At 36.2% G+C, this 25,429-nt stretch overlaps 1 protein-coding gene across 9 annotated transcripts in view; it reads left to right on the forward strand.

Annotated features, from left to right (window-relative positions):
* Positions 1–25,429, forward strand: part of kalrna (kalirin RhoGEF kinase a) — a 797,086-nt gene that overhangs the window by 714,250 nt on the left and 57,407 nt on the right. For 8 of the 9 annotated variants that reach the window (XM_051930993.1, XM_051930994.1, XM_051930990.1 and 5 more), the window contains 4 exons: positions 176–271; positions 6,384–6,505; positions 21,088–21,154; positions 24,692–24,795. In XM_051930993.1, the coding sequence (XP_051786953.1) occupies positions 176–271; positions 6,384–6,505; positions 21,088–21,154; positions 24,692–24,795 (389 nt within the window). The remainder of the gene's footprint in view (positions 1–175; positions 272–6,383; positions 6,506–21,087; positions 21,155–24,691; positions 24,796–25,429) is intronic. The other variant, XM_051930992.1, reaches the window with a different exon arrangement.

Below are 25,429 nucleotides of genomic sequence, written 5' to 3' on the forward strand. Positions count from 1 at the left end.
TCTAACATGACTGCATTTATTTTCATATAATAAATAACTGTAATGGACCCTCATCTTAATTTTCCCGCCTCGTTTCTGTAACACTTGTCTGTTAACTGCTTGTTTCTTTTCTTCCTCTCTTGTTTTTCCATCTTGCTAATTCGCAAATCCTTTTTTATCAAACTGTGCCTTGCAGTCCTCCTCATTGCTAACCACTCGTCAATGCTCTGCTGATGTCCCCAGTGCCGCGGATCTTGTCAGTGCAATAGAAAAATTGGTCAAAAATAAACTGGTAAGTGTGGTGGTTGAACACTTGGGGATAGAACAGAAGTTAACCCAGTGTGACTGTGATCATCAGTGCTGGAAGAGGGAATTAACACTGGGAGTCTAGCAGTTTAGAAGATTGTTTGCAGTGTTTTGTGGGTTTTACACGCCATACATGAACAGGCTTGTTCAGTTAACAGAAAAGTACAATAACTGATTATTAATTAGAATGTTTGTTTGCTGCTGGTGATGCAGCCTAATAATCCTATAAATAAGAATTTTTCAACAGTGAAACTTCCTACCCTTCCAGGTTTCACAATAACATAAAAATAATTTAGATTAACTAATAACCACGTTCTTTTTACCAGTTTTAACTTTACACAACTACTCTCTAGCCACCTATCTGCGCATGCTGCCAACCTCTCTTACCCAAGTCTAATTTTCATATATGTGAGAAATTAACTTTGTGAAATTTATTCTACAACTTTAGTGCTTTAGTTCAGAAATCCTACATAATTTCTATGCAAAGGTTTACTTTTCCAGCTCTGTCCAGATGTTTCCAACATGTTCATAGGGATGCTCATTTCGCATATTGAATCCCATTCCAGAAATTACAACCCTCATAATTGTTTCCACTGATAAATAATTTTAAATGTCTAACAGGTTTCTGCATTTTCTTTTACACTCTTTTAGCCTAGTGAGATTTCATTGAAGTTTATGTTGGCATCTTTTTCATAAAACACATAGCTGAATAGTGTGGTTGACCCTTAAAAAGCTGTCATTTGAGCCAATATTTGAGATTCACATATATTTCCTAATAAAAATTAGCATTTGTTTAAATATATTCAGATGTGGCAAGAATGGTGGAGGGCTACATGTACGTAATTTCATTGTACTCTGTATAAGTAATAAACAAAATTGTCTTGCCCTTTTTTACCTTCACACTTTCTCTCCAAATTAATCAGTAAGCAAATCAGAAATATAACTAAGAGATTTAGATAAACCTGTCATGTTTTAAGAGATCTCTTTCTAGCCTGTTCCTCACCTACAGAATAATATAAAAATAGTTTTATTAAAGATTTTTAAGGCCACCTTAATAAATGTTGCTACTTTCAATCAGAAAGGATATAAATTTGGTCTTGGACACTACTGGTATGTCATGGGCCTGACATCCAACAACTTGTTGGGTCTTGTCTTCACACTAGCCAATGTTAAAAATGCATATTCAATGAGATATGATAGTGGAAAAGGGACCATTTTTGTCAAAAGTGAGTAGGCTTCTATTTGTGAGGACCAAAATACAATGAAATTTTGTTTTAACAATCATTTCTTCAAAATAAATCAAATCAGATTTTGTCACGTAGAAATTATACATACAGTACTTTATGCAGTTAAATGCTTAGTTGCTCAACTCCTATGATTGTGCCTTGATGTGAATATAAAAGGGAAAATAACAATAAATAACTACAGTATAAATTAAAAAATCATGAATAGAATTATACAATGTAATAAACAATAATAACTAATAAAAATAATAAATACTTATAAATAAATAGTTGACTTAAATATCTTAATGTAAGAAAGCTAACAATAGGGCATTTTGTATTTCTAGACACGTTCCTTATTTAATATGCGGATGAACTGTGGAAAAGGCTTCTCTCTGAACTGGACTTTAGGTAGTTTTAGCGTTTACTTAATCAGGGCATAGAAAAGAGGCCATTGCTGCAATGGCTGTTGTCTTAGATAATATTCGCTCTGGTTCAACATCACTTAGTGTAGATATCCTGGATGTTAGTGACTACACACCCTGTGATGTGTTCAGCTGACCACCCCACTCTGTGCAGAGCCTTCTGGTCCTGCTGTGTGCTGTTCCCAAACCATGCAGTGATACTTCCTGTCAGAATACTTTTGATGGTAGATGTACAGTATAGAGAATCTTTAGTATCTGGGAAAGCAGACTGAAATCCCCTAGGTGGTACAGCTGTTGCTGTGCCTTCTTCACCAAGTTGTTCATGTGCCTGGACTAGGTCAGATTCTCTGTGATGTGGACACTGAGATATCTGAAATAGTCCAATCTCTCTACCTTAGTGATGTTACTATTGAGAGTGTGATAGTGCCTCTGCCGTTTCCAACCAAGTCCACCATCGGCTACTTTGTTTTGCCACCAACCTTGTTCTGCAAACTGCATATCAGCATCTTCCATCAAGTCCAAATCAAATGATTTTAAATCTTCTGCTCCATAAGCTTTTCCATATGCTTCAAAATACTGTCTTAAATCCAGTCTGGGACCCTCTCTAGAGAGAATGACATTTTACAAAGTGATAGCCACCATACACATATATGATAAAGCAGTACTTTGCAAGCATCTTAAATGTCTTGGCAGAATATTTTGAAATGTCTGTGGTTCAAAGCTCGAGACCAGTTGAAGTTTTCTACTTAGACAATGATATCTGTAGGTACTTTTAAGCTTTACAGAAAGAGTTGTTGACAGCAAAGTATGGCAAGGCAGAAAACAGTAACACCACCTGCAGGGCCTGCAACATAGCTCTGAAGCCAAATTTCTTTCCTAACATGAACAGTGTATCATTACTGCAAATAAGGCCCAATTTACACCTTATAGTCCAGAACTAACTAAGCTTGTACACATGAGCAGGCTATGTGGTAGCCAACAGGGTTTTTATGTTGCAGTGTATCTCTCAAAACCTAAAAGTTGACTGCATTGAGCCTCATCGGTCCTTTAAACCAGTGGAAGTCCAAAGGGCAGAGTCACTTTCTTGAGTTCTTCCAGGAGTTAATCCAGAATACAAATGACATATCAAAAATGTGACAGACATGTTTCCTCTGTTGCTTAAAGACAACAACTTTTAACTACTTGTTGGGCATAAGGCTTGATTAGAGTCTCACGAGCTTTGTGATACTTTTGTTCTTTACAATTAGATATGCCATTTTGTAGAATGCCTTAACAAATGACCTTTTGACAAATGGCCTTCAAGTAAATACAAGCCCAACTTGAACAGTGTGTTTGATGTCTAGAATTGATCTTCCTTTTGCTTCAGTGACTGCAGTGAGTTTCCAGTATTTTCCTGGATGCACATTTGTGACTGCAAAAAACATGTTTGTGTGTTTTGGTTGTATCCTGGTCAAAACAGTATATGAATCCAAATTTCACATAATCAACATTATTAATTTTGTTTTCCTATCTTTTTGTACACAAAACTGCATTTAGAATAGACTATCAATCATACTAGAAGTTAAAAGTAAAAACAACCACCCACGGTAAAGACAAACTGCTAAATAAACTAGTGCACATAGGTAAAGTGCATGACAACGCTGAATTATGCATATGCCTGCAGTTTGTAGACTGCAGTAAACAACAAATGACAGGCATTTGTATATGTTGGTGTATTTAATTAATCAGCAAATCAAGCTATTTTTAATTAATATTAAATATACAAAATTTTATCCAGTAAGAAATAAACTACAACAAATTATTCTGGGAGGGACCCTCTGTACCTCACCTGGGGATGCACACCCCACACGTCAACAACCTTGCCATGTAATGTGCATAATTCCAGCAATGAGGATATTAATTGTTGTTCTTAAAAAATACTAAGCCTTCACACAGATTTATTGCCTCTTCAATCTCAATACTGAAGTTCAATGTCAATTTACCACAGGAAAAAAACATTTTACCATCCACATCCGACAAAATATTTTAGGACTTCTTTTCCCTTTCCCTGTGAGTGTTTTTGCTACTCAGGTTAGAGTTAAGTGCCAGTAAAATAATTAAGCATATATATTCTGCACACTGCTACGATACCTTTAAATATAGCAGTTTATCAAGCAGCTCTTAAAAACATGTCTCTTTGCAGGACATCTTAGATATATACAGTTGTACTGACTGCCAACCAGCTGTTATTTTGCTAGATGTTTACTTTTTATTCAGACTTAACACTGTGTTCTCTATTGGGTTTAATCCATGTAGTAATTGGTACAATAAAACAATACATTCAGTTGTTGAATCTTTGGAATACATAAAATACAATGCTTCAGCAGTTTACATAAATCACAAAACAGTTCCTGCTGTTTGCCAAAGCCCTAGGTTAACCTTGGACCTCCTGTAACCCTGAATTGTATTAGGCTGATTATTAAATTGATGGATGTATTGGCAGTGACACTGGTCCATTGTCCCTGAGTTGGTCACAAATTCCAAATATACTTTAAATTTTGAAATGTAATATTTAATATCATGTTGCAATTTGTTATTACACCTTCAAGAACAATTAAAAGTATTTTCTGTTCGCAAAAAAAATGAGAAAGGCTTTGTTCCTGGTAATTTACAAAATATGTACATTGTGTATTATTTTTAGGAGAGTTGTCAGTATATATATTTGGGTAGATAAGATTATAGTTAAACCTCTACAAATAATAATGTGTCAGTGGAAACCTGATAATATACCGTAGCTTTGTTGTGCTGTTTGCCTGTTTTTGTCATTTGTATGTTTTTGTGATAGTGTGTTCATGTTGTACACCATCAGCATGTTTAAATGTTGCCATTATGTTACAGTTATGTTAAAGGAACCTAAACAATGCAGTCTGACGTATAGTACAGGAATTTCCCATTATATATGTATTTGATTCATCATTTTACATTTCGGTGAAGCTGTTCTTTCATGTACATACCTCTGAAAGCAACAATAAAACAGCCTAACAAATGCTTTAACCTTCACTTTACTTACTCAGACCTTACTTTTTATTGCAGGAATACTGTACTGTCGGTGTTCAATCCATGTTGTTACTTGTTTGAATGGTAATACGGTGCACCAAATACTAAACACCAAATACCCAGTCCCCTTTTTAAAGGCAAATTAGTGTTGTCATGATTTTAAATGACACCATGATTTTATACCTCATAATAGTTATTTGCAATTTAAACATTTCACTTATTTGGAGGGAATCCAAATAAAAGAAAACTGAGATCAAAAAGCATATTTATAATTGACAATGTTGCTCTTTTAACTGCCATCTTGAATGTTTTGCTATTTTTGAAGCAACAGTTAATAACAGAATGTGATTAGCTATTGAAAATATCACTACATTTAATAGGATTCAGGTACAAAGCTTTTCTTCTTTAATGAAATACCACCACTACAACAGACTCAAAGTGATATGCTGTACATTTACTGTATCTCTGACTGCTGTAATAGCAGATACTGTGGGACTTTATTGAACACTGTCTTGGTCCATACTAATTAAACATAATTTGATAATTCAATATATTGAATTCTAAAAAAGCACAATTCTCAATTTAACAACACACAAATGTATCACCTTATAAACCATTGCTTCAACAGCATGATTCAAATTATTTTATAACCTTTGGCTTGCACATTCTTCAAATTTTAGTTTTGTAGTTATAAAGTAACATTCGTTTCTACTGGCTTGCTTAAGAGACAACCATCTTTGTCCCTCTTATCGTTAAAGTTGTGTGCTGGCTTTGAAGTCTAAGCCGGTCATTTGATTGTTCATTGATTGGGTTCAAATACAGGGGAACATGGCTAAATCTAAGAAAATTCAAAAGTTAGGAATATGTGTTTTGTTTCTGGCATACTGTCATGGGTTTAGTCCTGCCGTGTACTTTATCCTGCAAGGAAAGGCACCAGCTACATGACCCTGAAGTGAAATAAGGAGGTTCATAAAATGATAGATTGAATTATTCTGTCATTCGACTCCTCATTTTGTGGATTTTTTGTAGTTTGTACAAAACTATCTTGTAATACATGGACTGACTGTATTCAAATGGTAAATAGTTCATGTCATGACAAGAAATTAAAAATACAAATAATTTAAGGTATAAGTGTGCCAGGTGAGGGACTGGGATGGCAAAAGGGGCTGGTCCCTCCCTAGGATATAGCCCAGTTCAACCAATGCCATATTGGAGTAACTTGAAAAAGAAAAATGACTGCCTTGCTAAACATTGTTCAGTTTGAGTGAAAACACTTTGGGGATGAATGAATGCTTTTGAGAATTTCTCCAGTGGTTGTAGTTTACAGAATGGCGTTTTTGCTAGCATAATATAAACAAAACACAACATGTACAAAAAAAATGTTAAATGTTTCAACTTTTTTTTTTTCATTCAGACAACAGAATCTGGGTGTTCTCCAGGATTTAGTGCAATTAATCCTCCAGATTCTCATCCCACAACAGTGCAGCCAAGAAATCCAGAAGAGGGACAGAAAGCCAAAGCATTACGTGGAAGAATGTAAGTTAAAAGTAAAAAAAAAATATTTTAATTAGTTTTTACTTAAAGTTCAAATTGCTGATTTCATACTGAGCAACAACCTGACAAAATGATGATTACATAAATATAACATTGTAAAATAGAAATATAAAATCCTGAATACCAAACTAAGTTTACATAAATAACCCCATAATCTTGTGGGAGGACTAAATAAAAAAAATCTGGCAGTCCAGCTTTCTTATATTCTGTTAATACTTCCTTCTTGTACGCAGCCTCTTGTTACAAATTTCCCTGTAGAATCAGTTGGCTGAGGTAGGGAGCAGCCTTTCTAAGCAGTCCGGTAGTTTACTTTCAGAACATCTAGGGAGCCCCTTAAATGTATGTCTCACATATATAGTACAGCATCTTCTGGTGACACCTGACTCAATGATATCTCTGTGCCTAGTGTTTACTTGGAGTAGAGAACTCCTGTCCTATACAAGTTCATTTCTGCCATACAGGCTTCCAGATGGATTTTGTCTTTACTAGAACAGATCTTAAATAAAAGTTCAATCAATCCTCTCATTTAACTTTTGCTTCTTCTATGCCAGGTATTTCACCTGGCAATCATCCCAATAATTACCAAACAGAGTTGAAAGGGTAAATTAATGTAAACATTCTTATTATTCCTCTTCATCTTTTCCCACTTCAATGTGGGGTTGATGTGCTTGATCAGCCTACTCCAAACCTTCAAAACCTCAGCTTTCGCTTCTTTTCCCCTGTACTTCACTCTATTGCCCACATATTTTATTGTCTCTCCTCATCACATGTCCATACCACTTCAAACTACAGTACTTTCCTCTGCTTTCTTCGATATCTCCCACATTTGTTGTACCTCTGATTGTCTCATTTCTTATTCTGTCCTTTTTTGTAACTCCACACATCCATCTTAACATTCTCATTTCTACCACATCTAACTTCTTCACCTGCATTCCCTTAATTGCCCATGCCTCAGCTCTGTACATCACTGCTGCTATTACAACTGTCTTATCAACCTCACCTTTAACCTTCTCATTGCTGTCTAGCTCCAAACTTGATAAACAAATGCAAATTTACGGATACACTAAACCACATAAAACATCCAGTCACTGACCATTGTTCACAGACAGGTTGCTTAATTGAGGAGCACTAACCACTGGAGTATTATATGCATGTTATGAACTGAGTCATGTAAAGCAGAAAGTACTCCCTCTATAGTTATACATATCGGGACATAAAAAAAAAATCTGGTCCGAACCAGGTTCTAAAATTATTTAAATCTAACCTCAGGTGTTAAACAACACACAGCAGATTCCACCGTGTCATTATTTATTTAACAAAAATGAAGTGAAAATGGAGAAGCCATGTGTGAAAAACTAAGTACACCACATGATTCAGTAGCTTGTAGAACCGCATTTTGCCACAATAACTTGAAGTAATATTTTCTTTATGATTTTATCAGTTTCTCATATCTTTGTGGAGGAATTTTGGTCCATTCTTCTTTACAAAGTTGCTTCAGTTCATTGAGGTTTGCAGGCATTCGTTTAAGTACAGCTCAATTAAGGTCCTGCCACAGCATTTCAATCAGGTTGAGGTCTGGACTTTGACTGGGCCATTGCAACACCTCGATTCTTTTCTTTTTCAGCCATTCTGTTATAGATTTGCTGGTGTGCTTGAAATCATTGTCCTGTTACTGACCCAATTTCGGCTAAGCTTTAACTGTTGGACAGATGACCTCACATTTGACTCTAGAATACTGGTATACAGAGGACTCCATGGTCAACTCAATGACTGCAAGCTGCACAGGTCCTGTGGCTGCAAATCAAGCCCAAATCATCACCCCTCACCACCATGCTTGACAGTTGGTATGAGGTGCTTGTGCTGATATGCTGTGTTTCGGTTTTTGGCAAACATGGTGCTATGCATTATGACAAAACATCTCCACTTTGGTCTTGTCTGTCCAAAGGACATTGTTCCAGAAGTTTTGTGGTTTGTTCAAATGCAACTTTGCATACCTAGGCCATGCTGCCATGTTCTTTTTAGAGAGAAGAGGCTTTCTCCTGGCAATCTTTCCAAACAAGCCATACTCATTCAGTCCTTTTCTAATTGTACTATCAGGAACTTTAACATTTAACATGTTAGTTGAGGCCTGTAAAATCTGAGATGTAGCTCTTGGGGTTTTTGCAGTTTCTCTGAGCATTGCACAGTCTGACCTTGGGGTGAGTTTGCTGGGATGTTCAATCCCGGGAAGATTGGCAGTTGTCTTGAATAGTTTCCACTTGTGAATAATCTTTCTCACCGTAGAATGATGGACATGAAATTATTTGTAAATGGCCTAATAACTCTTCCGAGATTGATGGGTAGCAGCAATTGCTTTTCTGAGATCCTTGCTGATGTCTTTCCTTCTTGGCATTGTGTAAACACACACCTGAATGCTCCAGACCAGCAACTGCCAAAACTTCTACATTAATAGGGGCTGTCACGCTTGGTTGCACTTTATTCAAGTGCATTTGATTAGTAGCACCTGGATGCTACTTACCCTCTTAATTCCTATGGTAGCAGTAAGGGTGTATTCAATTTTTCACACACTACTTTGGCATCTTGGTTTAGTTTTTATTAAATAAATAATGACACGGTGCAATACGTCATGTGCTGTTGTATATGTGGCTAATTTTAAGACCTGCAAAGGACCAGATGATTTTTTACTATGTCCTGATAGGTGAAACCTTAGAATTGAAAGAGGGTGTACTTTCTTTTTCAATGATTGTAGGTATCTTTGTTTTATTTCTCTTCTATAATGAAATGTTATTTGCTCAGTTAAATGTCAACGCTCCACTCCATCAGCAAAACATTTATATTACATAATGCTGCCCAAGAAAAACAACACATGCAATTAGGAATCTTGTGTGTTCATGAATTTTCAAACAGTACATTGTAGTATTTGCATATTTTGGTAGATAAGTCAGTTTTAAAGGTCATGGAAAAGGCATGCATCTTCAGTTATTAAATTAACTTAAATACCTAATGCAGAAGGTACATTCAGGGCAGAAGTAAGAAGAGTAACTAACTCAAAAGCAAATGAACACTGTGGGCTTTCTGTGAGAGAAATTGTAAGTATGGATGTATAGCAGAGCTACTCTAGAGAGTTCCATTTGATTGCTTTGTAATTAGTGCCTTGATTAGGATTCTCAGCACAAGTAAGATGTTGGTGTAATTAAGCCAAATAAGTTCTGAAATAGTGTAGTGGATACTTAGTAGTGTTTTTACTAGCTAGAGTTTGTTTACTTCTACATTTTATTCAGTTCATACTTAAGAGATAATTACAGTAATCTCAGCTAAAAGTGATACAGATACTGAAGAGGAACTGGTGCCTAAATGGATGAGAGGAGTTTTTTTGATCATATAATGTACTAACAACAGATGAAACAGATTCAAATCAGTATAAGGAATGAAAACTCATTGGAAGAGACTTAGAAAATCCATAAATGAAGATAAATAAAAAGTCCACATTCCTGATTTGTAATGTGCAGTTGTAAATGCACTAAAATTAAATAAACTGAGACGCTGTTATAATATGTTTTGTTATTAAGTTTAATGTCACTGTTCTTTGTGCCCACTGTTATGGACTCATTCATACAGGCAGACCAAGTATGGTACGCAGGGGCTCAGCATCAGCATTTAGAATTGCAGAGCCAAGCACAGGACTAGAGAGCCAAAGACAACTGGAGAATTGAATAGTCAGCCTAAAGACAGACTAGTATATTTCTGTCCTCTGTCAGCACAAAAATCCTCTTTCCTTGTTGGGAGAATGAGAACTGCATGTAGGCATTGTGCTATTCCTGTATTTTTGAAGGTGGGGTTTGAGTCCTTTCCTGTCCTTGTTTGGATCCAGAAAAAGAGCCTGCACGTGGAGCAACCAGTATATAAGGATGGACCAACGGCCAATACACTTTGAAGCTAATGGACGGAAGATTATGTCCTCCGTCCGGAAAATCCTTTCAGCGTGGCGACGAAAGATGGCAGACTGCGTTGGTCAAGACCCCCACATGCTTGATAGAGTCTGTCATAAGCTTCCCGTTTGTAATACCGCGTGAAACCGTCAGTAAAGTGAGCTAAACTATCCTTATACTTCTCATGTAATCTTGTAACCGTCATATTGCATGCTGGGAGGGATAATACCTTTTTAATTTATAATTATTTAAATTCAGGTTAATTAAAACGCCACAACTGAAAAGAACACATTACCGAGAGCTAATGCCTCTTAAGGAAACAGACGCTTACCACAGCATACGGGCATTCTAGAGTACAGCCAGTTACGCTGAATCTGTCACCAAAGTTGACCTTCATTGTGCTCCAGGCGTTTCCCTGGCCTGCAGTCACCTCTCATTTCTATGGTAAGGGTACAACAGTCTTGAACTAAAAATGAAAAAGTAAATAGGAAATACACAATATATAAGCTGTACATACTGTGATAAAAACTCTGAACAGCTTCTGAATAGATCCAAGCTCAGCATTTCTAAATGCCTCAGTTACACAAGGTAAACTAGGTTATTCAAGTCAAAGTGCAACCCATTACAGTATTAAATATTTGAGAAAATATTTAGCTGCAGAAAAATTTAGACTTGACAAACCTGTAACTTTGGAATGTATGTGTATGAAGGCATAATTGTTGCTTTGACAGAGTACATTCTTTATGATGTATAGGTTAGGGCATGAACAGGATATGAAAGAAGGAATGTTCATCTATTTTTAATAAAAGAGAAGGCCTTTAAAAGCTGGCCTAGTTTTTAATATTTTCTGGTTGCAGAGAAAATCTGGGGTTTTCAAAGTGCATTACACAGCCAATTAAAGCAAGTACAGGTAGTCTTCTATTTACAAAGGGGTTACGTTCTCAAAAATCAGATTGCAAGTCGAATCGATTATAAGTCGCATAACCTAGCCTAAGGTACTGTACTCATAGCCTACTTAATATAAGCCTAGCCTACCCTGATTTCGTGGAAAATGTGATCAGTAATGCACTAATTTGTTAATAAATTGGGTAATATTTTAACAAAACTCAGTGTAGGCTACAGAGTTTACAATAATTACTAATCCATGAATGTTTTATTAATTATTGTAAAGTTTAAAAAAAATGCTAATTCTTTGCCTACATGCACTGTAAAAGGGTATCCTTTTGCATTGCACTTACCAATGGAGTCAAGTTCATTGTAAAATAGACACTTGGCTAATGTTAATTGGTGTTAAAATTATAAATAATACACTAAATAATCGTATCTAGTACATGCATTGAAAGAACATCAAAGGCTAGGCTGTACTCACCAATAAATGTGTCCTTTGTGTGCATACGTGACCGATGATATGCTTGATCTTGATGCCTTAAACCAACATTAATTATCGGATGATGAAGCTGGGGATAACACAGAAGCAGGGTCATCAATACATTCTTCTTCAGCTCTTGATTCAACCAAAGTTGCATCATGTTTCAATTCTGTCTCTCTGTGACTTTCACAAGATGTTGAAGGCTGGGGCTTGGACCCATCGGATGATGTTTTCTTTAAAAACATATCCATTGTAGCTTGGACTGTCGGTTTCTTCTGTTCTTCATACATAAGTTTACAGCAAGCTAATGCATCATGAATCTGTGTCTCAACTTTTGCAATTCTGTCATAGCTAACATCCATCTCTTCAAAACGTTTTAAGTCCTTGCTCAATGATTGAAAATGCTTCTACCATTTTCTTTGTTGTGAACTTTTCCGAATCTACCTTAATTTCTTCTTCCTCTTCAAACGTCTTTCTTTCTTCCTCATATTCATTCAAATCTTCAGTTGTTAAGTTTTCCTTCTGAACATCTAGAAGTTCTTGAATGTCATCTTCTTCTACTTCCAACTCCAGCATTTTGCCTAGCGATACAATCTTTTTGTTTATTTCTTCAACAGCATCATCTTTCTGAAAGTCTTTAAATGTGTTCACATACACTTTCAAAAGATTTTTCCATATCCCATTCATGCATTCCTTCGTTACTTCTTTCCGTCTTCTAGCTATGTTCTTAATTGCTTAATTGACTTCCAAAAAAGTCTAAGTTCCTTTTCTTCGATAGCTTCCACAGCTGTAGCGAAAGCGTTCCTCAAATAATACGCCTTGAATGTGACCACAGCACCTTGATCCATTGGCTGGATAAGGGAAGTTGTGTTGGAGGGTAAAAACGCAACTCTGACATCAGGATCTGCACCCACTATGTGCTGTGGGGGTCCTGGAGCATTATCTAAATTAAGGAGGACTTCAAAGGGTATGTTATTTTTCATGGCAGTTTTCTTTCACCTTAGGAATACAACAATTTATAAACCAATCTTCAAATAAAGCTGTTGTCAACCAGGCTCTCTTTTTGTGCCGATAATAAACGGGAAGCATTGCCTTGATTTTTTTTTTGCTAAAGCTCTGGGGTTTGCCGAGTGGTAAATCAGGAAAGGCTTTAATTTATAGCCATCCTTGAAATCCTTAAATCCTGGCATTGTCTTAACTTCTTGATGTCTTCATATACAATCCAGTTCCATCAACATTGAAGATTTGTTCAGGCAAGTATTTCTCGTCAACAATAATCTTACGAAGTCCTTCCTTGATTTTTTCAGCTGCTTCAGTATAAGCATTTGCTGCTTCACCGTTAATTTTCACAATTGTGACGATTCTTGAAACATCGAAACCATCCGCGATTTGCCGTAAAAGCTTGAGTGTAGGTTGGGTCATCATAGCGTTCCTTAAGTGTATCGAAAAGCGTACGCACCTTAGCCTGTATTGTGAGTAGGCTAAGCAGTATATGCTTTTGTATCTGATCTTCCATCCATGTTATGAGTAGTTGTTCCATATCCTCTAAAGGCCCTGCTGCCTTCTTAGTGATAATCATTGAATGCACCAAAGCAGATGTCTTAATTGCCTCCATTATCCTTTTCTTGTCTTATCTTTGATACTCAAGAGATATCGTCGACAGGGATAGCTGAAGATCACGTGCAATGGCCATGACTGACTTTCCCCCATCATGCAGGCATATTATCTTTAATTTCTCTTCCAAACTAATGGCTTTCCTCTTCTTCTTTTCACTACCAGCAGGTGAGGCACTTGGAATACATATTTACACACTGTTCAATGGGCTTCAAAAAGAAATCATAGAAAAAAAAATTCCACTGTAACAACAAGATCACTGATCTCTATCTATTGCTAGTGAGACTGTGGCATCTCACAAGGTGGAAGTTCCCAGCATACTGGCAGCATCCCAATGTATCATACCACATCGCTCGGCCCACAGAAACATTTGCTCGCCGCAGCAACTTGAAAATGTACACAGTATTTTACACAATTTTATATAAATTCTTGTATCGCTACCGCCATCTTAACTTTGAAAAATCATAAGTCGACCTATTGTAAGTTGAGGACCATCTGTATACCCTCTTCCAATTCTATGGTTTTGTGCTGTTGGGTGGTTAACTCATTTTTAGGAATGTGTCCTCTTATTTAAATCACAAGAAGTTATCAATTTCTGCCAAATAGGAGTGCTTGAAAAAGTTGATGAGCAAACCCTGAGCAACAAAAAAAAAACCCTGTCTTAACAAATGGGGAATACAGTAGATGGCTAGCCTCTCTCAGACATACAGAAGCTAAACATGGTGGCTCACTTTCAGGGAGAATGGAAGGACAAAGAACTGAGGAGGAGGCTGATAGTGAAAAATGTGACTCCTGGTTGACCCTCTGTCAATTCAGGTAATCTCTTAGAAGGCACCTAAATATACTGGCAAGAGATATATTTGTGATAATAGTCTTTTAAGTGTTACTCAATAAAAATCAGCTTGGATATCAAATTTCTTAAATTTTCCAAGTAAAAACAGAGAGTTGGGGCTTTCTAATGATATATGTGAATTCTTTGTGTGCTGTTTGCAACCCCTTCAAATCTGTGTGTTTACAACGTTAATTCTATTTCCTGGTCAACTGATTGCATCAGTTTTTTTTAACAGATTACCAACCCTATACAGCTAACCAGGGGACACTGATCCAACATGATTATTGCTTCCTGAGAGTAATTATTGTTGTTGGTGTATAGAATCTCCAAGTAACTTTTAATAATTTTGAAATCTCTAAGAGAACATGGCTGTGACACATTTTTCAGCAGCAGAACCACAAGTAATGATGCTCAAGGTGACGAGGAACAAGGAGAATACTCTACATCTGAGTCATGCAGTGCTGTGGAGAAGCAAGCTTTTGCAGAGGGGGTCACCACGTGACGCAATGCGTGCTCCTGTAGACGCTTCTGCTACGCAAGCAATATACTGTTTATACTTGCGCACGTACTTTACGTAAATCAGGAAGATTCCACCAGGTAGCAGTGCGAGATACTATCACAGTAAGAAAATGTTTGGCTTCTCTGTGTTGTGAATTGCCTGAAACATCCATTAAATTCCAAGGACACCTTGCTACAATATCTCTGAAAAGGATGGATGATTAATAATTACATCTATCAATCCAGGGATGCACCCATTCTAGTATGCATTGGGCATGAGGCAGAAACAATCCCAGTACGGGGCATCAGCTGATCACAAGGTAAATACAAGCACACACATACACTAGCATCATTTTAGCATCCCCAAACCTGCATGTCCTTGGAAGGAAGCTGGAGCACACTTTGGAAATCCACCAAGAAAATATGCAAGCTTCAGGCAGGGAACACCAGGGACGTGACTCTTACCATTCCGCCACTGTGCTGCCCCCACATGTGTAATTATTAACAGTAGTCATTATTTATTGTTGCCTGCTGCTGCTGTCAGTTCAGGATGAAGCCCCAAACGCACGTAGTGATTAACAACTGGGTTGGTTTTAAGATGGCATTTATGATGGTCTACTTTAATGACAAAATAAACTATGTGATTAAAGTGGAAGATTCGAGATTAAAGCCGAAATTTCCAATTTAATCACAAAATAGATCTTTTCACTGTGAACCTAACTTTTTTGTCTATGGCTCAAATACACTGCTGTACATGGCGTACATTCTGATGCTGTTGTGAAGGTGCCAAAAAAAGATGGCACAGATGATGGTATGTGAGACCTTTAAAATTTATTTCATCATTACATTAGGGAATATGCGACGCTTGAAAAAGAAAGCAACACGAATACATTTGTATATCAGCATTTTGCTTCACCACATCAAACCATTCATCAAACATCGAAGCACGAACATTGATCCTGTAGCATCAGCAAAGCGGCTAGCTGTCGCATGTTGATAGTAAACAGAGACTCTAATGTCATGTTCTAACTTCAACACACTGCGCCCCCCCAATTTTTTGCCAGTACTGCAACTGCATGCATCCTGTTAATTTCATGTTAATGTCTGCCTACGGTTCCCTAGCTGTAGCTTAGGGTCCTCAGCTCTGCTTCAGCAGTTCTACCCCATATGCTTCTGTGTCTTCCTAGCTTGCTTTTTCCTTCAGGGGTCGAGTGAAGTGCAGTTTATCACTTGTGAGATACTGTTGCCTCTTTAGTCATCCCTGGGAGGGATTTAATGTCCAAATCAAATGTTTTCCAGTTTGTTAAAAAAAGCAGACTGCAATTTTGTAATTGTCATTAATAAGCAAGCAGCATTTGCTGAGCTGAAAAATAAGTGAGGCTTCTGTGCTTTCTTTTTGTTAATCTAATCAACTAATAAAGAAAGAATCATTTGGCTAATTGTTGTGGCTCAGAGTTAGGGTAGAAACCGTAACAATGCTGGTCCCATTCCTAAAGCCGGGAAAGTAATACTTGCCAACAACTCCATTTTTCAATTAAAGGAACAGTTTTACTGAGCCTGTAAAGCTCTTTGGCATGGTGTTGGATATACAAAGATCCATTCCTCCATTTTCTGACCTGCACCTAGATCAAAAAAGGAACTATGCCTGGATGGAGCACCTTTGGACATATAAACATGCACCACTCTGGGCCACCTTAGAATCTCTTGTAATTTTTTTAAAATTGATTTTAATTAGAAGCAAATAACATTCCATATAATCAAGTCAAACTTAAACCAAAATTCAATCCCCACCCAAGAGAAAGAGAGGAGGGCCAGAGCAAATCCTTAGAAGCAGCAAGGAAGGAAAAGTATCCTTATCCCCAACATAGAAGCTTATTCTAAAATGTTTAGAAGCATTTAGATCCTGCCATATTTTTAAAAAGTTTTGAACATATCCTGTAAGTGAGAATTTGATTTTTTCTAATTTTTCATAAATTTAATCCACTTAATCTTTAATGTTTGGGAAGAAAATCTGAGAACCTAAGTACTATGGATGGACAGATCAATACCATAGTAATTGATTCTTAGATACTCAAGCTGCACTCATTTGGTATCGAATACCATTAAAAAAATATTAACTATTTTGTACTTTTAAGATACAGTAGCAAGGTTCTTGCAAAGGCATAGAATGTACTTACATACTTTCTGCTCACATGTATTGAAATGAGCAGACATGCTATGACACTAGAATGCCATAAACCTGTGCTCCTTGCACAAGCACTGTGTACAGCAGTGGCAGCCCAAAAGCAAAGTGTTATATACTGGTACTTTTCACAGATGGAAAAGAATATGGCCGCCTGAAGTAATATTTGTAGGAAGAAGGAGCAGTACAGAGGCAAAACAAGCAGCCTATTTAAACATTTAAAAAGCACACACATCGACTAACAGAAAGACATTTGTAAAACATAACAAAGATGCAAATCTGAAGCATGGCGATTTAGCTACAATTTGTGCCAGATAAGGGATGTTGCAAGTGAGTTTTCAAAGGGGCACAAGCCGGTATCTAAGTAACTCTGCTGCTAGCTAGTTTATGTTTATGAAAAAGTTTGGGAATCCCTCTTCTTTGGATTTTTGTTTATCATTGGCTGAGCTGTCAAAGTAGCAACTTCCTTTTAATATATGACATGCCTTATGGAAACAGTAGTATTTCAGCAGTGACATTAAGTTTATTGGATTAACAGAAAATATGCAGTATACATCATAACAAAATTAGACAGGTGCATAAATTTGGACACCCCAACAGAGATATTACATCAATACTTAGTTGAGCCTCCTTTTGCAAATATAACAGCCTCTATGATGTCTGGATTCTGGATGGAGGTACTTTTGACCATTCCTCCATACAAAATCTCTCCAGTTCAGTTAAATTTAAAGGCTGCCGAGCATGGACAGCCTGCTTCAAATCATCCCATAGATTTTCGATGATATTCAAGTCAGGGGACTTTGACGGACATTCCAGAACATTGTACTTCTCCCTCTGCATGAATGCCTTGGTAGATTTCAAACTGTGTTTTGGGTCATTGTCTTGTTGGAATATCCAACCCCTGCGTAACTTCAACTTTGCGACTGATGCTTGAACATTATCCTGAAGAATTTGTTGATATTGGTTTGAATTCATCCAACCCTTGACTTTAACAAGGGCCCCAGTCCCTGAACTAGCCACATACAGCCCCACAGCATGATGGAACCTCCACCAAATTTGACAGTAGGTAGCAGGTGTTTTTCTTAGAATGCGGTGTTCTTCTTCAGCCATGCAAAGCTCTTTTTGTTATGACCAAATAACTCAATTTTTGTCTCATCAGTCCAAAGTAATTTTAAATTTTTTTTTTAAAATTTGTGAATTTCCCCTTGGGATTAATAAAGTATCTATCTATCTATCTATCTATCTATCTATCTATCTATCTATCTATCTATCTATCTATCTATCTATCTATCTATCTATCTAAAGCACTTTGTTCCAAAATTAATCTGGCTTATCTAAATGTGCGTTTGCATACAACAAGCGACTCTGTTTGTGGCGTGAGTGCAGAAAGGGCCTCTTTCTCATCACCCTGCCACACAGATGTTCTTTGTGCAAATTGCGCTTAATTGTAGAACGATAGACAGATACACCATCTGCAGCAAGATGTTCTTGCCGGTCTTTGGAGGTGATCTGTGGGTTGTCTGTAACCATTCTCACAATCCTGCGCATATGCCACTCCTGTATTTTTCTTGGCCTGCCAGACCTGGGTTTAACAGCAACTTTTTCATATGACTGTAGACAGGGGATTACCAAATATTTTTTAGTTGAGTTTAACATTTTGCCGTTTACCACTCCATAAAGCCCGTTATTAGTTAAGCATAATGGAGGACACATAATAGTGTGAAGCCTAACTGTCAGAGCATTTTGTCACAGGTTCTGTGTGTTTTGTTTTTTCTTCTAATTAAAATGATTAAGTACAGTATAGTCAATATCCATAAATATGAATGTTAAATAGTCTAACACTAGGCAAAATACTTATTAGCTATGCCTAATTTGTAAATGAAATCTTTAACTGAAAGTAGTTTTTCTTTGAAAAAACTAGGGGGCTTCAATTCCCAACCCCCCCGGCCTGTGCTTCGCGTCTCTGCCGCTCACGAATGTGGATTTCACTTTCACCAAACAACAAATCTTTTAATTCTCGCAGATAAACCTCTTTAAATCTCTTGGCACAAAGCCCGTCTCACATGACCTGAAATTATCTCATATAGAAATCCAAGAAAACTCCTTTGTCCGTGTTTTTCAGATTAATTTAATGTAAAGTGCGATACTTTTGGACGTATGGATTTGTATCCATTATTGGCTGTAGAATTTCTAATACGTCCAATCGTTTAACACTTTCGATTCTTTGTTGCATCGCTTCTCCGTGATCATAATTATAAACCTGACCAAGTTGTGTTTTCTTTGAAATTAAACTTGTAGTAACTTTAATTGTTGTGGGACCACAGATTCTCATAGCGTATGGTCCTGAATCGTGAAAATCTACGTTTTGAGCATTGATTGATGCAAACGCGAACAGATAATTGTAGATTTGGATATTTTGTCAGTAGTGTTTGTGTATTTCAATTTCACCAAATAACAAATCTTTTATTTCTCGCGAATACGCCTGTTCATTGGGAAGAAACACAATTTTTCCCTGATAGCAACACGAATTAGACGATCTACAAGTCTCCGACTTAACTTTAAAGCCGAACAATATCTTATCTCGTGGGAACTGAAATTATCTCTCTGAAAAAGTCTAATCTCGTCCCAGGATTTTTTTATATAATAGATAGATAGATAGATAGATAGATACTTTATTAATCCCAAAAATAAGTGCCCAAGTAAATAGTAATAAAAATATTATTTTGCAAGTTATGTGGATTTAAAAGTACTTTAATTGCATTAGTAACAATATCTAGTTTAATAAAATATAATTTTTCTGATAGATACTTTATTAATCCCAAAAATAAGTGCCCAAGTAAATAGTAATAAAAATATTATTTTGCAAGTTATGTGGATTTAAAAGTACTTTAATTGCATTAGTAACAATATCTAGTTTAATAAAATATAATTTTTCTGATAGATACTTTATTAATCCCAAAAATAAGTGCCCAAGTAAATAGTAATAAAAATATTATTTTGCAAGCTATGTGGATTTAAAAGTACTTTAATTGCATTAGTAACAATATCTAGTTTAATAAAATATAATTTTTCTACTTAATTTTGTATTGTTAAAATTGTATCTGGCTCCTGTCTCCTCCCACAATCCAGAGACATTCAGGTTAGTTGGACTGACAATGTTAAACTGGATGTGCTGTCACCCTGTCCCAGGATTGTTACTGCCTTGCAGAGGCAAAAAAGGATTAAGTATAAAAATGTCAATGTTACCTTTTTCTAAATGCAAATTTCAAACATAACTAGATGTAAAGCTAATATGACAAAATCTTTCTCAATAAAACAGAAGGGCAGAATATAATAGAAAATGCAAATGTGCAAATATTTTTCTGTAAATGTTAGTGTTCTAAAGGGAACAGTTTAATTACTTTCGTGAAGTGATTGCCTGTATTATATGTATTAAAAAATAACCAATTCTTTATGAAAAAGTTCATGTTATCTTTAATACATTTGTATGTTCATTCTGGGTGGCATGGTAGTGCAGTGGTAATGTTCCTGCCTTGCAGTAAGGAGAAAGAGGTTTGCATGTTCTCTCTGTGTCAGCTTAAGTTTCCTCCCACAGTCCAAAGATATGCAGTTTAGGTCAAATGGCAAAGCTAAATTGGCCATAGCGTGTGTTTGCCCTGCAATGGATGGGTGCCCAGTCCTGAGTTTGCTCCTGCCTTATGCCGTATGGCAGCTGGGATAGGATCCGACACCCCCATGTGGCCCTGGTCTGGAGTAAGTGGGTTAGAAAATGACATGATATGTTCATTCTATTAGTATCTTGTAATAAATTTGTTATGGTGACCTTGATGCTGTGTTGTGATATTAATTCATTTAAATACAGATGACAATACTATCATCATTTGAAAATAACTTCCTATCTAAAAAATATTAATTATTGGTACTGTAAATATTGACACATAAAATACCTGAATCAGAATCAATGTCAAAAATAGCAGTATAGCACATCCCTACTGATACCACATAGGTGCTGACAGACATCCACACAGACAGGAACCAGGCTGAGATTTGAACCCAATCTTGTGTGTTTTAGGAAACAAAAGTTTGTTTTACTTTGACTATGTTTTATGTTTAACTTTAATTTTGTCTGTTTAATTTTAGGTTTGTACTTAATGAGCTAATTCAGACTGAAAAAGATTATGTAAAAGACCTGGGAATTGTAGTGGAGGTAAGTTTGTCTGGTTGTCTGCCTAACGGAATGATTTTTTCATATTTTTAAAATAATATAAATACTATGTAATTATCTACCATCATGAAGATAGGAGCTAAAGCAGGATGATCACAGCTCCAAACAACTCGTATTCTGAATGAAGTCTTGAGACTGTACCTGCCTTCTCTATACAGTAATAAGGTACCTGTATTTTCCTTGAAAACCTGGACTCTTCTTCCTGTCTGTCGTGCAACTCTGTAACCCATGCTTGACAATACCTGTATATATATATATATATATATATATATATATATATATATATATATATATATATATATATATATATATATAATATATAAAAATAAAAAAAAACAGTGCTTCTTAAACTGCAAAAAAGTTTTTTGAAAATGATATGTTAGACCTTTTTTTTTTTTTTTTAAACTAGAGATACAGGTATTAAAACAGAATGAAAACAAGACATTAGATGAAGATGAAGGCGTGATTCCAAAATGCTTTCACAACATCATTTTTCTTCATTCTGGAATCAAGTTTTTTCAGGATTGTTAATTTTTCTTTCAGTGTAAACTGACGTTGGTTCTTGCTTTTTTGTTGATCTCAAACAAAACTTTGAGAAGCGTTATGAAATTTGAAGAGTACTGTATCCGTACACAACACACCTTCCCATGCTGTGGCTCGTGAAGCACTGACTCAGAATTCGGGGGTGATGTCGCACTTACACGCTTGCTGAGCTTTGGCAAGAACGCCCAAGACTGGAAATTTTGCAATAGACTGTCTCTCTTTTTGAGACAACCTGTTGCAAAGTTCCCGAGACATGGCACGGAAGGTGTAGGAGCAACATTAAGTATTTTTTGCATCTCATTATTACCTTTGGTGGCCATTTTTGGTCGGAAAAAAAACGTTTGTTATACTGAGATTTACATTTCGTTAAAACGAGATTCATTTAACATGATGTTCTATGAATTTTTGTCCAGGCTCATAAAAAGTATTAGTTATTCTGAAAATTCTGTTACTTCAGTATTTGCTATTTACGGGATTACCTGTACCTAAAATTCACTACTTAAAACTTGATGCGCTCTTCAAGTTCTTTTCCGCTTACTTTTACTTTCCCTCTAAACAGCATTACAATAAATGTAAACCTTCATCTATTCCCAGCATTCCTGCATATAAATATATTCCATTACTCTAACCCATAGTCATTTTACCCTTATTTACTTCCTTACATCTCTGATGTTCATAATTGTAATATTTTAAAAGCCATCATAATTCCTTACTATTTTTGTGTATTTTACCATTTTCCTTAAGTACTGTCCATTTAAATGATGTTTGGTATTTTTAAAGTCAAAATTATTTCTTCACAAATGTAGTATATATGTATTTTATAAGCAAGATTGTGTTCTAAAGTTAGTTATTTTCTATACATTTTTAAAAGTATCTTCCTTGCACTGCTTTACAGTTGAGACTAATGGGGTATTATAAAAAAAGTAAAATAATTTAGATCTTTAGATAAATTATACTTTAAAAAATAGATTATTGGCTTTATTATACTATTTAATGTATTCTGACATATGTTGACTTATTAGTAACTTCCATCTCTAAGGTTTATACAGAAACAATGTATTTGAAAGGTAAACTGTACATACAATCATATGAAAAAGTTTGGGAACCCCTCACAGCCTGCAAATTAATTTACTTTCAACAAAATAGATATCAGTGGTATGTCTTTCATTTCCTAGGAACATGAGTACTGGGGTGTCTTCCAAACAAAGATTTTTAGTGAAGCAGTATTTAGTTGTATTAAATGAAATCAAATGTGAAAAACTGGCTGTACAAAAATTTGGGTACCCTTGTAATTTTGCTGATTTGAATGCGTGTAACTGCTCAATACTGATTACTTGCAACACCAAATTGGCTGGATTCGCTTGTTAAGCCTTGAATTCCATAGAATTCCATAGATAGGTGTGTCCAATCATGAGAAAAGGTATTTAAGGTGGTCAATTGCAAGTTGTGCTTTCCTTTGACTCTCCTCTGAAGAGTGACAGTATGGGATCCTCAAAGCAACTCTCAAAAGATCTGAAAACAAAGATTGTTCAGTATCATGGTTTAGGGGAAGGCTACAAAAAGCAATCTCTGAGGTTTAAATTGTTAGTTTCAGCTGTAAGGAATGTAATCAGGAAATGGAAGGCCACAGGCACAGTTGCTGTTAAACCCAGGTCTTTCAGGCCAAGAAAAATACAGGAGCTGCATATGCGCAGGATTGTGAGAATGGTTACAGACAACCCACAGATCACCTCCAAAAACCTGCATAAACATCTTGCTGCAGATGGTGTATCTGTACATTGTTCTACAATTCAGCACAATTTGCACAAAGAACATCTTTATGGCAGGCTGATGAGAAAGAAGCCCTTTCTGAACTCACGCCACAAACAAATGTAAATGCTCATTTAGACAAGCCAGATTCATTTTGGAACAAAGTGCTTTGAACTGATGAGACAAAAATTGAGTTATTTGGTCAGAACAAAAAGCACTTTACATCGTGGAAGAAGAACACCGCATTCGAAGAAAAACACCTGCTATCTACTGTCAAATTTGGTGGAGGTTCCATCATGCTGTGGTGCTGTGTGGCTAGTTCAAGGACTGGGGCCCTTGCTAAAGTCGACGGTCAGATTAATTCAACCCAATATCAACAAATTCTTCAGGATAATTTTCAAGCATCAGTCACAAAGTTGAAGTTGAGCAGGGGTTGGATATTCCATCAAGACAATGACCCAAAACACAGTTCGAAATCTACAAAGGCATTAATGCAGAGGGAGAAGTACAATGTTCTGGAATGGCCATCACAGTCCCCTGACTTGAATATCATCGAAAATCTATGGGATGATTTGAAGTAGGCTGTCCATGCTCGGTAGCCATCAAATTTACCTGAAGTGGAGAGATGTTGTATGGAAGAATAGTCAAAAATACCTCCATCCAGAAACCAGACACTCATCAAAAGCTATAGGAGGCATCTAGAGTCTGTTATATTTGCAAAAGGAGGCTCAACTAAGTACTGATGTAATATCTCTGTTGGGGTGCCCAAATTTATGCACCTGTCTATTTTTGTTATGACGTATATTGCATATTTTATGTTAATCCAATAAACAATGTCACTGCTGAAATACTACTGTTTCCATAAGGCATGTCATATATTAAAAGGAAGTTGCTACTTTGACAGCTCAGCCAATAAACAAAAATCAAAAGAATTAAGAGGGGGTACCAGACTATAATCAGACACAACAACATTATATAATACACATTTTGCTCTGAATGACATGCTCAAATGGGTATATTAATTTAGAACTCTGGCAGGTTCAGAGACTCAACATTACATAGCTCAAGAGAACTATAATTCAACATTTTTTGGTCTCCAACTTTTTAGCCATATAGCCACTTTTTCTGCCTACAGTGCACTTGTGATATACCTGGTAATGTTTTATGGGCACAGTAAAACACTTGTATAGTAAATGCCTGCACTTTGTTCCATCTTTTTTTAAATAGGGGTTCATGAAGAAGATTGAGGAAAAAGGTGTCCCTGAAGACATGAAAGGAAAAGACAAAATTGTTTTCGGAAACATTCACCAGATTTATGATTGGCACAAAGAGTATGATATTTGTTTTTACCTATGCATTTGCTTATTGCTTATCTGCCTTTATTTATAATGTTTTTAAGGGCTATTTAAATATAATAGTTTATTAATTTATTTGACATACACATAGACATTGGAATTTACACTTGTGCTTGCAATCAGTAAAGGCAGACTAAAAACTGGATAAAATGTTATGAAAAATAACAGTACAAGGTGTACTCAATACCCAGTATGTTATACATCATTATAAATGTTATAACAAAAAGAACTTTATAGTAGAAGTTAGAATAAAAAAAAGTTCTTCACAACAGAAGAACGTTATTCAACTTTTTTTTTAGTATTTTCTTGGGTATACTTACTTAGGTTGGCCAAATCAGCCAGTCTTTGTGAACTATTGATGCGGATCTTTGTGTGATTCATGAGGATACCAAGAAAGACACAAGGTTTAAAATGGCTGATGTATGAGCGCTGAAGGTAGAAAAGGTTTCCCAGTGTCATCATTAGTCAGCTCTGCTACAACAGCACAAAAATATCCAAAGTAATCCAGGGATGATGAGATTACCTCAGAGCAATTAGGCAAGTGGTCCACAGTGAAATGTTATCAGTTACTGTTCACCCCTAGCTACACCTGACATCTGTTACAAAGTGT

The sequence above is a fragment of the Erpetoichthys calabaricus genome, chromosome 8 (genome assembly GCF_900747795.2).
Source record: "Erpetoichthys calabaricus chromosome 8, fErpCal1.3, whole genome shotgun sequence".
Classification (NCBI taxonomy): domain Eukaryota; kingdom Metazoa; phylum Chordata; class Cladistia; order Polypteriformes; family Polypteridae; genus Erpetoichthys; species Erpetoichthys calabaricus.